Below are 16,561 nucleotides of genomic sequence, written 5' to 3' on the forward strand. Positions count from 1 at the left end.
TCATCTTAAGTCGTTTATGGCGATAAACATCGGGCAGTATATAGTTCACTGCAGTCACGTGACACAAAAACGAACAAACCCAAAAGTCACTGGACGAAAACGCGGGAAAAATATAAACGCAACATCCGCTCATGAAAAAAATTCCCGCCACACAAACAAGCAGCAAAAAGTCAAACTACGTCAGTGATGTTGTAAGTCACTAGTCATTTCAACCAATCCAGTGACTGCTTAGTAATTACAACAACGTAAATCTTTTTATGTCACTGTAAAAACATTGAGTTTATGTAATACGAAACAAAAATTGACCTTGTAAGTAACCATCGATTAAACGTTCGTTCCGCAGCTTTGGACCACCACTGCCCCTTGTGGCAAAATTCCCTCACTGTTATTGCAAACGACCAACAAATCCGCGGCTTTGTGTCCCTTCAGCGGACCATGTTCCGCACGCCTAGTGGGCATGTGTACCTCAATTTAATGTGAATCCTTGCTGAATAAACTATGCATCAGGCTCACTGGCTCACCACATTTGACTGGTTATACTAGGTTAATGAATGTAATGAACCCTGTAATGAAAATTCAAATAAAATGACTCTTGATTTACATATTTATCGCAGTCAGAACTATTTTTCCACCAGACATATATGAATGAAAATTAGAGTCTAAACTGTTAGTCAACAGTTTATAAAAAAAACATCTACATGAAATATCTGTATCTGACATAATAATACCATTATTACAGCAGTGCACAAAACAATGGCACCAAGTTGATAACAAGAATTCCAACACTTTTGTCAATTTTGAGTAGAGAAAATTTTCGATTCTTCTTTGTTTATGCAACATCTGTATTTAGCAAAGTGCAAACAAAAAATACATTTATCTGATAGTCCATCATCATATCATTGTTTAAAGCTGGCAAAGAAATCCTATTTATTTATGATACAATTGTAGAAGGTAGTTGTGTAACAGCATCTGTGCAATTTAAGCAGTTTTCACTAGGAGTGAACTGATGGCTACAGAAATCTACAAGGACTGCTCTTCTGAAATGTACACAGTCAGACAAGACATCTTAGTGTCTACTTGCTAGACAAACAGACAGTACATTGGAAAATAGTTTATTTGGCAAGCTGTTCCTATATGAATTAATTTATTTTACCAATCATTTTAGCAATCACGGATTTCAAAAAGAAACTGGGATTAAAAGTATATCTGATCCATAGTCAAGTAGGTTAGTAAATAAAACGTTTTAGTCTTGCAGGCTGATGATTTGTGATCTCCATGTCTATCTGTGGTATACAGAATAACAGCAAAGAGTCTGCATTTTCTTTAAATTATTTTGTCATGTGCATAATGACGCACACGCTGTTTAATGCTGGTCAGTAACAATCCATTGCACTACATGTTACGGAAATATGCTCACCCATGCATCTCGGGTTGCTATGCTATTTATAACATGGATGATCCAAAATTGTGCAGCTGTAAACTTACTTTCTATACAGCGTAAAAAAAAAAAACACGAAGCAAATATAGAGTAAACAGCATAACTTATGCAATTATTTTAAACTGCTCTGTAAGACGTGCAGTCTGTTGAGACATTGCCACCAGAGCCTAGCTGGTGTGATTAATATGATAAATTATTTTTACTCTCAACAGCAGAGTTTGCTCATGGCTGGGCATTTAGCACTGCTCTCTGTGCCGTCATGCCAGGCTTCCTGCTTCCCAGCTCATCGCAGTATAGTCCCTGTCTGTGAGCGTGACAGTGAATGGAGCCTCCACTCTTTCGGGCTCGACATGCTCTTCTACTCTCCCCGTGCTGTTCAAATTGTTCACCCTCCAGGAATTCAGAGGTCGAATTGCTTTCTGGAAACGCTGCAATAAAGAAGAGCGTGATCAACATAAACTTTCTTACACATTTAACTTAGTCTACAAATGTAATACATTTAAATAAGTACAGCTGTGACAATCCTTTTGAGCTATACTGTTAGTGTTAACATGGCGGGGTTATGACTGGACCTAACAGTGACAGAATTAAATGGTGGTGATACTGACATCTTTCAGTGTTCCAGTTTCCTTCCAGATAGCCACAATGGCCCAGATGAGGATCTGTAGGCAGCAGGTAGCACCCATGCACACTCCCAATGCTTTACCCCAGCGTGGATAGACATAGGACCCATAGTGGAGTGGTGTGTTGTACATCTCAATGAAGATATATGTCAGGATGAACTACACCCATCAGGGGAAAGGCACAGAGTAAAAAAGAGGAATGATGAATCCTAACAAAACATCAAAACTGAAGGAGACTGAGAAAGCCAGGAAATAAATGTTGCAGGGGGAACTCCGATTGAATGTCGGGTTTGTCTCTTGAATTATTCACTACCATTGTGAAGATTTCAGCAGTTGGCTACTGTTCAAATAGATCTAATGTTTTCCTTTGTGATACTCTAATTAATTCTACCTTGGTTTCCCAAAAAATAAAAGTTAAGTTGACATTTTTAAGTATCAATACTATAGTGGTCACTTACCAGCAGAAGAAATGGGGTGAAGAAAACCCAGCAGGCTTTGTAATAAAGCAGCACTTTGGTGCACCAGGGGGGGCAGTGGCAGATCATGTCAATGATGTCTTGACAAAATTGGTTGACTCCTAATAGAAGGGTTCATAAAACATATACTTATTCAGAACCCTTGAAAACCAACATACCATTGAGATAACAATAGTTGTTATAATTTTCTAAATGGTACACATCAGAATTTACATTTGCATCAGAGTTTACATAATTTAGTTTTACTTAAATGATTTCTATCTTATGAAGTCATTTTGTTTCCCATTAAATAAAATGCATTGTTTACATAATTTTGTTTTATTAGGAAATCAAAATCATGTAAAAATGAAATTGCTTTCGAAAAAAATTGTTTTCAAAACAGAAACTTTGATTTGCTTTGTACACTCATATACAAGAATGGTACTGTGTCAAAAGAGTTTGATATGAAGGTTAGGGATGTGAGATGGGCTACCATAAAAGAAGGAGATGCCAATGCACATGAAAAGGGTGATGATGATGAGGCCGAAACTAGTGCTGAAGGAGTCAATGAGAGTGAACCAGTAAATCCCTCCCTATAAAGACAACAGACAGCACATGTAATGTGTGTGATCATTGAGAATATGCATTTCCATTCACTTTGCTCACTTCTTGCAGTCCATTAAAAACAAACTCACATCAGTAACTAACAGGAGACCCATCAGGTAGAAGCAAAAACACAGCGCGCCCAGGAACAAAGACTTGTGCAGCGTGTTCCCCCTGAGATGTGGCATCTCATCCAGCACAGCAGTGGTAATGCCCTCCATGTTGCCAAACTGTGAGGCACCAGCGCATATAATATCATATTATGGAGGTGAACTGTATTTGTGCCAATATCAATCAGACATAGTATACTGTGCAGCCTTACCAATGTATCAACCCCCAACATAAAGAGCATGAGAAAGAACAATATAGACCAGAATACAGAGCCTGGCAGAAGAGCAAGAGCCTCTGGGTAAGCAACGAAGGCCAAACCAGGACCTGAAACAAAAAAATATTTAGGTTCAAGGAATCAAAATATAAATAATAAACTGTAAAGATGCTTTAGTCATAAAATCTTCAAAGAAGGCAAGACTAAAATAAATGTAGACATATTCAGACAACACAAGAATGCAAAATGCCAAAATCAGCAGAGTACCTACCTGTATCTGCCACTTCTCCAACAGGAACTCCCTTTCTCCATGCCATGTGACCAAGAATCGAGAATATAGCAAATCCTGCAAAGAAGCTTGTGCCACAGTTTCCAGTGGTGATGATCAGGGTATCCCTGAAAAAAAAAATCCATTACTAAGATGCTGAAGCCATAATGACTGAAACAACACTAGAGTGGAGCGCAAACTCACCTGATGACATTGTTATCAAACTTGTTGTAAGAGGCCATAGAAAGCAGCCCTCCAACTCCAATCCCTAGTGAGTAGAAGATCTGTGAAGCTGCGTCGTTCCACACCTGCAGTGTTTCATACAGATATATACTTTAAACAGTAAAAGCATACACAGTTATTTTTATGGTTTTGTGTTCACAGACTCTCGTGCCATTCAACCATCAGATGAACCTGTGCGTTAGCTAATCGGCTCCAGTCCGGTGTGAGGTAGAAAGCAATGCCCTGAAGAGAGCCCTCCAGCGTAGCACCTCTGATGACCAAAACAATCAGCACAAAATACGGGAAGGTAGCTGTTACATAAACCACCTGAAAAACACAGACAGCACAGACATGTATCAGTCTAGCGAGATATGGAAGCAGCCGGCAGCACTGTGTGTTTTGTGGGAAGAATAACAGCATAGTATTCATTTACCTTGCCAGAGCTGCGGATGCCTTTGAGCATACACAAGAAAATGATGATCCAGGCAGCCAGCAGGCACAGGGCTAGTTGCCACCGGACAGGGCCCGGGTCATCAAGGCCATCACTGTTCACTACACCTAGCACACGCTCACTACAAGACACGCGAGTCAAACACAAACATTTACAGTTTATTAGCACACTTCTTACTGCATCTATTACACAAGTTTCACAAATCTCATTGTTTTGCCCAGAATTGACTGATTCTGATCTGATTGTGGTTTTACATACATGTGAACAAACCAAATCAGATGTAGGCCACTTTTACATAAACTTCTAGAACCAATTCATATCAAATTTCTGCTAAAATGGTCTCATTAGAATTCATATTGTTTTTGAAGCTGATCACATTGAGCCTACATTGTTATCTGACATCATTATTTAGTGTTTGCACCTCACATTATGGAGAATATTACGGGGCGGCTGTAGTCCATGGAACCAGCTACGTGTCAAAGTTTTCTTGTGTGAATGGGTTAATGGGAATCAACATTGTAAAGCTATATAGTGGCCATTTACCAGAACAACGTGAGCCATCGACTAAAGAAACTCAGAATTGAAAAATATCTGAATGAAGCATTAAAGTGTGTAATGTGAAACATAGCTGAAGCTTAAGTGACTGTGACATCGAGACTGTTTAGTTTGAATCGGCAGTTCCACCGTTTTCTGTTGTTGGTGTTTTTCTCTACTATATCTAAATACTGTACTTGTTCAGTCTGAGCCCTTTAGTTCATTAGCTGTACATCAATGAACAATTTAAACAAGTGTAACTGTTGTTTACTAGTATCGTAGCACCACACAATATTTCATGCGAAATGGTATGTGTCCTGAAAAGCAGTAACTTATGAAGTATCATAAGCATAGTGTGTTACAAACTGTCACTATAAAATCTCATACTATAATAATAATAATAATAATTTATACTGGCAAATTCCAGGTCATATTTATTATAGCATGTAAAAAATTTACATTTACAGCCTAAAAATAAGATAAAACAACTCTTTTACATTTTTTTAATCCATAAATGAGAGAGCACCTCCAAAAAAAAAGCACTTACTTCCAGAAGATTTCTGTGGGGCTGAGGGATTTACCCGTGGAGCTATTGCCATTGGTTCTGTTGCCACAGATATCTGCGTTGGCTACAGCATCACAGGACCAGGGTAAAGGGCTCTGGAAGGAGCTGCCTAGGTAGTAAAACGTCCATGCTATAATGACGTTATAGTAGAGACACACCAATGTCGACACACAAAGCATCCCGATGCCAATACCTGCAAGAAGTGGCAAAAGAGAGGCCTCAGCATCTTAGAACAGCAGGAATGTGTAAAGTATACTATATGTGATACCAGCTAAAATTATACAGAATTAATTAAATAGTTCTAGTGATATAAATAAAATGTATGGGCACAGGGAAGGTTGGATGCTTATTTTTAATGGCATATTGTTGATCTTTAGTGCTGCCACCTCACAGCTAGAAGGTCCCGGGTTTGCTTCCCCAGCCATCAGCAGCCTTTCTGTGCAGAGTTTGCATGTTCTCTCTTTGCTTGCTAGGGTTTCCTACGAGTAGCCCACAGTCCAAAGACATGAATGGTAGGTCAACCGTTGACTCTAAATTGTTTGTAGGTGTGAATGAGAATGGTTGTCTGTCTGTGTATTTTTCAGTGTGTTAGCCCAGAGATAGACTGGCGGCCTCTCGCCAGTCTATTTCGCCCTCGCCGCTACCCTGTGACCCTACACAGGACAAGCAGTTACAAATTGATGGATGGATGATGTTGGCCTTATAAACAATTGTAAAGCTATTTAAATTTTTTTCCAAAAATAAAGAATTTCTGGTCACCTTTCTCAAGGCACGTCTCTGTTGGTGTTTTAGCCCTTTCTTTAAATCTAACCAAATTTCCTTTTCATATAGTTATTCAACATGCAATGTTTAGTTCTTGTTATCTGTTCTCCTCTTCCAGACTCAGGAAGATTTGCTGCTTACACCTGCAAACCTGCAAGCTGCAAACTTTGTCTCTTAAAATTGGAACCATTCGAAGAAATTTGATGTAATTACCTTGAGGGACAGCCTCCATTATCTTTTAGCCATATTTTCTGCCTAGCTTGAACACTTTTATAGGAGGGATTTATATTGGCCTTTCAGCTAAAGCAATTTCGTGTCATTTTTTTGCATTGTGCGATCTAAAAACAGCAAAATTAGACTGGGGTTGAAAAAATATGATATGAAATCTACTATATAAAAAGATTGCATTTAAAATTTCAATTACCAAATAAATGTTATATTACAAATTTAATCCACCATATACAGGGTCTTAATTGAAAACCCTTAAAAACTCAGGGGGGTTGAGTAATTTTGATTGTGACTGTATTGAATTGTCACTCCTAATTACACAAATATTGATTTATTTATGTATTGGCATATGGCCAATCATGTACGGTGTGGCACTTTGTTTGAGGATTGGCCATATGAGCAGTTATGAGGTGGCAGCAAGACATTTGCCTGGACTACAACGCAGCTTGTTATATATAGTTCAAACTTGATGGGCAACAATCCTGGAGGGTGAATACACAGCTGTGATCCGATATTATTATACTACTTAACATAACCTCACTAACTTGAATAAAGTGTCAACTAAGCAAATAAGCAAACTGAGCATAATTATCTTTACAAGTTTCCAAAGTTGTATCACCAAATTAAAGTGCATGTAACTGTGTAATTAGTGCACTAAAAAGCATGACAGAAGGGGTCATTACCTTTGAGCAGAGGGCAGCATTTCCATACAGTGATAGGACCAGCTGCTCCATACTGGCCTAAACTCAGCTCCATGAGAAAGAGTGGGACACCCGTAAAAAATAGCATAATGAAGTAGGGGATGAGAAACACACCTGTGAAGATTAGAAATAGGTCAGCATGAGGATGGGTGGTGCTGAAGGAAACAGTGATTTAGTTTGTGCAGCCACGGCCTGTCCAGCCTGTAGAGGCAAGTTAACTTTCACAGTTCAGTTTACGTGGGTATCACAGACAGATGTTATTCAGCTGTGCTGTGAGTCAAGCTCTAACATGTTTGATTTTAGAGAAAGATGTACAGAACATAAGGCTGGGTTACACAGGCATACTACATGTGTGGTCTGTAATCACGGGATTAGGACATGTTTTCCGTTCAAACTCCAAGTACTAAAGGCTGCCATGGAGAACTCTGCCATGGAGAACTCTGGACCGAGTGTGCGTGAGTCGGAGAACATTACACACCCAAGGGCAGGGCAAAAAGTGCCTCGTGCCCAAATGGGTTCATCGCGGGCATGCTACACCCAGGAATTTGAAGGATTTGAGACATCAGAGGAAAGTACTTTTTGACCACTCACCTCCTCCATTGCGGTAACAAAGGTACGGAAACCGCCACACGTTCCCCAGTCCCACACAGTATCCAATACAGGAGAGCAGGAACTCGTATTTTCCTCCCCACTGCTCTCTCACAATGACCGGGGTTTGAGAGGGTGCAGGACTAGTGGCTCCAGTTTGAAACTGCGGCTGCTGTGCAGGTGTAGCTGTTGTGTTGTGTCCATTGTGAGTAACACGTTGCCCGTTTAAATGTACTGAATTCTAGAAAAAATGAAAAGGCTATATTGTTAAAACATTGAAATCAGACACAGACAGAAGATATGCTGCAATAAAAACATAAATGCAGTTCAGAAAATGTACCAAATACTTTGCAATGAAAAATGTATTTCTTGACTAAAGCCCAGATATCAATATTATATTTTTTTTTTCCACTCTAAAAAAGGAAGCTTTGTGTTTATCCAGGTTTATCCTGTTTATTTAGTTCATAAAATGATAAAAACATCAATTGGACTATTCATTATCCTCTACCTCCAAGCCATCCACCTCTAAACAAGAGGAACAATTTTCTTGTGTCATTGTTCCAGGGAGGAAGTCTGATTTAGAAAACAGAAGGGCTTCTGCTTTATCATGTGTTAGTCATTTTTGTAAGTTTAAGGCTATTTGTCTCAACTATTCATCAGTTGACATCACAGACATTTTGAGAGGAAAACCCAATCTAATAATTAATTGTTGATCAGACTGTGATAAGCATGCAATGAGCACAAATGTGAAGTAGGATCTTGTTTTGAGCAGTGACATATTCAGAGATGCAGTATGTAAAAATGAGTTTAATGAGTTAATGAGTTAAATTAAATAAACATAAGAAGTGGCTTATCATTCAAAGCAGAGTAATTATAAATGTAGAAATGCATGACTACGGTGAACTTTGAAGAATTAAGCTGTTGAATGTCTTCACGATTTTACATCGTTTTACTTCACGTTTTACATACACGTTGTAAATATATGTCAGTGTAAGAACATGCAAAGGCACAGAGACACAAATATGCCAGGAAGAAACAAGGAAGTTGAGGTTGTACACAATATAGACTACGGGTAGCTGACGTAATAACTTTACAGAGGTATATGTGAAACTAAATGCAGCACCTAGAATAAGGTAAGAAGACTTAATCAGATTCAAAGAATGTTTGGACAACTTTGAGCCACTGTCTGTGGTCAAAATAACACCAATACAAAGAACATAAAACACTGAAACCACAAAACATACTGTATCACACAGGGTTATAAAAAACAGTATCGCCAAAACAGCAAATCCTCACTGCTGAGATGCTGGAAATAGTTAACAATTATTCAGTAATTGTAAGATTGGAAATCATTGGCCCATTGACAGTTCTAATAACTTAATTAATAATGCAGAATAGCACTCAATAGTATTAGGTGTCCAGCAAAATGTATCTTAATAATCATCTGTGTCTGTGGGCTCCTGCTTTAGATCTACTGTCTACAGCGTGTGTGAACGGGTATAACCTGGGAAGTGTGAGCAGAGTGGGTAGACAGGTTTGACCGCTTCATCTAATTAAAGAAACTGTATCTTTTCTCTCACAACTTCTGGGATCCGAGGCGGCTGGAATCAAGTGGCTTATTAGTGGGCTCCGTGCTGCATTAACAGTTCCTGTATCGCCCACAAACAGTGATGTTTGATGTAGAGGAGCAGTAAAGAGGCAGAATAACAAACATCAGCTCTTACCTGCGCTGTAGTTGCACCGGCTCCGGCGGGACTCCCGGGCGCCGCTTTGCCGCTTTCGTCCTGCATTTCCCCGCGGCAGAGGTGGCGCCTCACTGTTTCCCTTTTCGCTACGTAGTCCACATTTTAGAGCAGAACGTCTTCTTCGAACCACGCCGCGATGTTTTAGTTCATGTGGCAGGTAAATATGTACAGTCAGCCGGAGTTCACAACACAGCAGCACAGGGAAGGAGGCATCTGCGATGACGATAAGGAAGCAGGCGGGTGGGCGGTGATGAAGGGCGGTGAGGCAGAGCGCAGGTGCAGCGCAGAGCCGGAGGAGGAAACGACACCTCCTCTTTCTTACCTGCTTTTTGTTTTTTTGTTCGTGAGAAGAGGACAGGGTGGACCTTTTTGTCAAGAGAAGCCAATAAACTCGCTGTGATCACACACACACACATACACACACACACACACACACACACATACACACACACACACACACACACACACACACTTTTTATATCTAGTTTGGGTAGTACATGTAAATGGATGGCATTAAATTTCTCTCTTCTTCTAGCTGAAAATGACTCCAGATGACATTACCCGGAGGATCCTTTAGCTCAGATTATGTCCTTTTGTTGTTTGTACTATGGAGGATGTAATCTTGGTCAACCTGCTTTTCCAGAGCTCCTCCAGATGACATCATCTGAGATCCTAATGTTGGACAACTCCTCCAGGTGATGTCATCTGGAGGAGTTTTTCAGCTAACAGAGAAATATTTTAACACAGGGAAGTCAGAGGGAAGTTTAAAAGCATTAATGCACATTTACACCCTAAACTAAAGCCATAGAAACAAGTTGAAAATTTGAAGTCACCCTTTCATTTTGTGCAAAGTCACATTCTCAAGATTTTCAGAAAATTGTTCAGACACATTAACGGGACCGGAATTAAATCTTTCTTCATTTTTGGTATATATATATATACATACATACATACATACATACATATATATATATATATATATATATATATATATATATATATATATATATATATATATATATATATATATATATATATATATATACACAGTTACCAGGTAACCACAGGAGTGGTATGAGCAGATTTTCAACCTATATTTCATCTTTAAACTTCTGAGATATTCAAAATACAGATGTTTATGGGGTGTGAGTGAGGTGTAAGTGATTGATGTTATGGCATGTTCTGTGTGCCTGTATGTCTTCCTGTTTTTATCCAGTGAACCTCGGTGGTTGGGCAAGGCCATACCTGAACTCATGGCCTTGTGCATCCCAACCCAAATGTTTTATCATTATCTATCAAGCAGCAGCATGTAAAGGAAGTAGTACACAACAGCTACGAACTACAGGTAAAAAAATCTACTACTACTCACTTCAAGTAGAGAAATTCCTCTTTAATGCATTGAATGCACTGTATAAATAGCCTACCATATTTTGTTCATCTTAGTCTTGATGATGTGTCATTAAGTGGCTTGTTTTCTTACTTAGTAGCAGCTCACAAACTATTTAATCCATGTAAGCTCATGGTGCTTCTCTAAATCCATCCAATCTGTCTAGTGTCTATACTTAACAGCCCTACTCAAGAAATCTGGGTCAATAGATAGAAGACGAGCTACACAGTTGCTGTTCGTGCATAAAATCTGACCACTGATGGAACTTTAAAGAATTCCATTGTTTTAAAAGAAGATTCAGTCGAATTTTGATACAGAAATTTCACATGGTTTGGCAACCATGTTTTTTTTTTTTTTTTAAATTTGATGTGGTAGATTAAATCCAAACTGGAAAAGATCTCAACGAAGTGATTCGATTTGAGGATTCCACTGGGAAGATGGAACTCCGAGGCCAAATGGAGAGTGATTGGAGCCAGTATTTTTGCAATCAGCTGTCAGTGGCTTTTGATAAAAGTGAAAACCACATTTTTTTCAATGATGAGCTAAAAAGCAACTCTATAAGGCTGAAGAGCAAATCAAATCCATACTGCAGCATCTGGACTGATGCTGAACCAACAAAAATCCAGAGTTGCAAAAGTCAGTCATTTGCCATGGATGCTAGGATAAGACTAGATAATTTGAAGTCTGGGTGTATTTCCCCCTTGAATAGACCATTGTACAGTTTTTTCAGTCATAAAAACCTCTGGGAAAGTGAGCCTGAAGAAGAAGAAGAATCTGCATTGGACTTGGTAGAGCTCCTTGATTTGGAGGATGATGAGCAGGATGAAGAGATCTGGTAGGTTCAACCAGACCCTCAGTAATATTCTTCTAGAGTTTGAAACATGAACCTGTGATTGATCTTTCGTCCAGGTCACTATACACTTACTAAGCTGCGAGTGGCCAGTGCGGTGTTTGCTAATCCGGTATGTTAAAGGACAAGTTTATAGTTTTAAGTGTGATGAAAACAATAATCATGCATCCATTTGATTAGTGAAATTGGTATTCTTTTCATTCTGGCCATTTTAACATATTTTAACATAGGGAAGTCTGAGGGAAGTTTAAAAGCATTAATATACATTCACACTCTAAACTAAACCATACAAAACAAGTTGAAAATTGGTTAAGTCGCCTTTTAAGTTTGTACAAAAATCCGATTCTCAGTTTTTTCAGAAAATTCTTCAGAGACACAAACAAGTCTCATAAATCTTTATTTATTTTTGATATTAAAGTTTTCACTGTAGCTCAATAGTCAACTTTGTCATAGAAAAGATGTAATAATAAAAATGTACCTAAACTTTTGAAAACATTTTTTCACAAAACAAGGATTATAGAGTTGGTCTTCCAATACTTTATAAAGCAATTTTTATGAACAAAAGACAATATTGCAACAAGCAAAAACAGACTAGTTGCTCACATAAATACCTGACTATTGTTTTGAGGCAAACTTAAAAAAATAAGGTTTAAAAATTGTAAACCTATACTTTAACTTCTCAACTTGACTGAAATCTCCTCTGAACATATGTCAACTCTTCATTTGCAAGCAGCAGTGGGACATATTCTTACAAACCTACCCTCTTTTTGTCACAGGTTGTATGAGTCTCCAAAGAAACAGGTGTGTCTGGAGAAAAGCCAGTCTGCTCTCAGGTGGTGCCGACATGTTCTGGATAACCCCAGTCCTGAGATGGAGGCAGCACGTCATGTGCTGATAAACAGGCTGAATCACAGTAAGTACAGACACTGACTGAGATATACTTCTACAGGTGATCAGTTTGGTCATGTTTACCTTATGTCACCTCTGCCTGGCAGGATCAAAAACTCCTTTCTACAAATGTCCTGCAGTGTTACATCCTACTGGCACCACCACCTCTGGCTCTTCTATAGACAGAACATCTGTAAACGCCACACAGAGTAACTTTGGCAGTTTAGGTAATATAATTATGACAACCTTATAAAGCTCCAAGTCTATGTTTACACAGAATAACTTGAAAAAACAATATATAAACTGCCAATATATTAGTCACGTATATTGCATTTATCAATCTGCACAGATAACGAGGCAAGCTTCTCCCATGACTGCATGACAACAAACTACAGACTGCACGACATCACAGATGTCCACATTATGGCTTGTATACAGAAAGCCAGTAAGTATATAGAGATCCATTTAATAATCTACTGGATCCTGCATAGAATAATTTTTCTCTGTACTGTATTTGAATCAGGTTTACAACAGGACTATGTTTCTGCATCTGCTGCTGCCTCCCCTGGGAGAAACCCTGAGTCCCCAGTGATGCTTCCATTTTATTTTAACAACACCGTCAAAAATACACCAACATCAGTAGCTAAGCATGTCTGCCAAAGTCCCAAACTGGCCAAACTTCACCAACAAGTTACTCAGTTCAAGTTGCTTAAACTTGCTCAGAATCAAGGTACACAGAGGGTGCACAGTTGCTCAATTTTTGGTGTTTTTATTCTATTCTGTTTATACAAGTCAGTTTTTAAAACAGTTTGTCGCTAAAAGCATTTGTTAAGATATTCCTGAGGATCTTATGATAAAAAAAATAAAAACCACCAGACTTTGTGAGGTCGAACGTGTTTGTGTGTGTAAACAAGATAAAACTTTGGACTATTTTGCAGCATCTACAGGCAGGACAAAGTCACCTTTGAGGACCAGCCTCCGCTCCCTCCAGGCTGTTAGGAACAGCAGAAGTTTAGAGACAGATGATTGTCACCCTGCTGATCATCATCCATCAGGTTTGGATCTGTCATCCTGTTTTTTAAAATTAAAAGTGGTGAAATTTTATGTCATTACAGCAGAGGTGCAAATATTGCATTTGCTAAACACTTTTTTTTGTCTGTCTTCCACTAAAACAGACATACAGCAGAGTTACATCAATTAAAAGGCACATTCTTTTTTAGGGGAATCATCCACAAAATTGGGATCAACTTGTTGGTCTCCATTACTTTCTGCAGCATCCATGAACTCCAGTGGCTCATTGCACTCAGTGATCGACTCCTCAGCCCGGACTGCAGCCATTAAGAGACTCAACAGATCTCAGTCTCTCAGCCCCTGCAGGATTCCTCACCCTGTAAAGGGCTACCTATCTGTTCATGGACAAGTTTTTGCCTCACCCGAAAGGTCAGCCTCCGTAGCTTGGGGCAGAAATGCATCTAGTAAAAACTGAAAAAGGTAATCCCTGATAATTAAGATGGGGCATTGATTAAATTATAATTAAAACAACAAAACATGTCAATAATACTTTAAAAAAGGTACTTCTGTGTAAGATTACAAATAAATAAATATGATGTGTTGCTCTGGGCAAAGTTAAGATATTGTGGGCACTATGTCTATGTGAAGTTGCCATCTTTATTTCAAACAGCGTGCACATATAATGCCACAATTTAGTGATGGCAATCTTGTAAGAAAAACCTGACAGAAGCATCCTGAACAACTGGAATTTACTTTGGATATTACCAAGACGTGGAGTTCTCCAGTCATAAGACTTTAGAAATGCCAAAGCCACAGTTGTGCAAGAAACCTGTATAAGAAGCCCAACTAAGACTTAACTCCTCTTTTCCTTTCAGTTGTTCCCTTTCAAAGGTCGCCATAGTGAATCATGTGCTTCCATCTAACCCTGTCCTCTGCATCCTCTTCTCTCACACGAACTTACTTCATAGTCCTCTCTCACTACATCCATAAATCTCCTCTTTGGTCTTCGTCTAGTCCTCCTGCCTGGCAGCTCCAACCTCAGCATCCATCTACCGATATATATTCACAGTCTCTCCTCTGAACATGTCCAAACCACCTTAATATGGCCTCTCTGTATTTATCTCCAACACATCAAACATGAGCTGTCCTTCTGATGTTCTAATTCCTGATCCTGTCCATCCTCGTCACTCCCAAAGGGAACCTTAACATCTTAAGCTCTGCTACCTCCAGCTCTGCCTCTTGTCTTTTCTTCAGTGCCACCGACTCTAAGCTGGTGGCTGGTCTCACCACTGTCTTGAAGACCTTTCCTTTCATTCTCGCTGATACTCTTTTATCACACAACACACCTGACACTTTTCTCCAACCGTTCCAACCTGATTGCACTCGCCTCTTCACCTCTTTTCCTCACTCTCCGTTGCTCTGAACTCTTGATCCTAAGTAATTAAAGTCCTGCACTTTCCTTACCTCTGCTCCCTGTAACCTCACCGTTCCCCCTGGGTCCCTCTCATTCACACACATGTATTCTGTCTTGCTGCGGCTAAGCTTCATTCCTCTGTTTTCCAGAGCAGACCTCCACCTCTCTAGATTTTGTTTCACCTGCTCCAAGCTCTGTTACAGATCAAAGTGTCATCTGCTAACATCATAGTCCATGGAGATTCCTGTCTAACCTGTCCATCACTAGAACAAACAAGAAGGGGCTCAGAGCCGATCCTTGATGCAGACCCACCTACACCATGGTCTTACAGCTCTCATACATGTCCTGCACCACTCTCACATACTTCTCTGCCACTCCAGACTTCCCGATACAATACCACAGCTCCTCTCTCGGCACCGTCACACTCTTTCTCTAGGTCTACGAATACACAATGCAGCTCCCTATGACCTTCTCTGTACTTCTCCATCAGCATCCTCAAAGCAAATACTGCATCTGTTGGACTCTTTCTAGGCATGAAACCATATTGCTGCTCACAAATGGCCTCTGCCCTTAGCTTAGCTTCCCCTACTATTTCCCACAACTTCTTTGTTTGGCTCATCAGCTTTATTCCTCTGTAGTTGCCACAGCTCTGCACATCTCCCTTGTTCTTAAAATTTAAACCAGTACATTTCTTCTTCATTTCCAGCTAAAACTTAACATACTTTGCTAATTCCTGATTTCAAAGTGCACCATTATAGGCCAACAAGGATGCACATAAATGTCACTGCTGATTTGAATGTGGAACTTCATTTTAGAGAGGCAGAATGAGCGGTTTGTCTGCAAATGTGTTGCAACAGGAAATGTGCAATTTGCCATCATGTCAGTAATACCGAACAGGTGACCTCTGCATAATAGGAAGAGTGCTTGTGGTAAATAGGTGTGGTTTTAGTGCAGTTTCTTTTTAAAATCTATTCAGTGTCAGTAACTATTTCATTGTGCTGCACATCATAGTTTTCAGTTTTAACCAAACCCACCCATTTCTCCAATTCAGTACTCAACAAAGAGCAGTTTAAGAACTTTTTTAGGGAAACATTTTAGATGTTTATATATGGTCAGATGTAATATTTTTTGCTACAGTTGAGTGAGTGCATTGATTCATGTTACAATGGCAAAGAGTAGAATAAATAATGCTTCCACATATTTGATGCACATTAAGCGAGTACAAATGTTCCTTCAGAAGTAACCAAAATGGTCAAGGATTGTATAAAAAGAGAATTATAATAAAATAATGAAAATGAAAACTTTGCAAAATATGGTCAGTTATAAACAAGAAAACTACAGACCAAGTTCTTGCTTAACAATTACAATGGCACCTTATCTTAGGAAAGACTGTTTTAATGTTTATGTTTGACGTGTTTGTCATGTTTGGGTCTTAGGCTGTCAAATAAAAAAATCAAAATGTGAAGACATTAACTGGTTGTTTCAGAAATCATGTTTTGTTCT

General features: G+C 39.1%; 2 protein-coding genes across 2 annotated transcripts; one reads left to right on the top strand and one right to left on the bottom strand.

The window, feature by feature from the left end:
* Positions 1–665: 665 nt before the first annotated feature.
* Positions 666–9,755, bottom strand: slc6a7 (solute carrier family 6 member 7). The gene is made up of 14 exons (XM_067492613.1): positions 9,488–9,755; positions 7,767–8,004; positions 7,158–7,289; positions 5,467–5,677; positions 4,368–4,506; positions 4,127–4,261; positions 3,917–4,020; positions 3,716–3,840; positions 3,442–3,554; positions 3,212–3,349; positions 3,010–3,109; positions 2,520–2,638; positions 2,047–2,220; positions 666–1,866 (listed from the first exon to the last, which is right to left on the bottom strand). The coding sequence occupies exons 1-14, from the start codon at positions 9,551–9,553 to the stop codon at positions 1,696–1,698; spliced, it is 1,965 nt and encodes a 654-aa protein (XP_067348714.1). The 5' UTR covers positions 9,554–9,755; the 3' UTR covers positions 666–1,695.
* An 824-nt stretch (positions 9,756–10,579) lies between these two features.
* LOC137108246 (SLAIN motif-containing protein-like) lies at positions 10,580–16,368 on the top strand. The gene is made up of 7 exons (XM_067492614.1): positions 10,580–11,730; positions 12,522–12,658; positions 12,741–12,860; positions 12,983–13,078; positions 13,157–13,363; positions 13,572–13,688; positions 13,854–16,368. Exons 1-7 carry the CDS (start codon positions 11,333–11,335, stop codon positions 14,117–14,119), a joined length of 1,341 nt encoding a protein of 446 aa, XP_067348715.1. The 5' UTR covers positions 10,580–11,332; the 3' UTR covers positions 14,120–16,368.
* The last annotated feature ends 193 nt before the right edge of the window (positions 16,369–16,561 follow it).

Source organism: Channa argus, chromosome 22 (genome assembly GCF_033026475.1).
Source record: "Channa argus isolate prfri chromosome 22, Channa argus male v1.0, whole genome shotgun sequence".
In the NCBI taxonomy this organism is placed as follows: domain Eukaryota; kingdom Metazoa; phylum Chordata; class Actinopteri; order Anabantiformes; family Channidae; genus Channa; species Channa argus.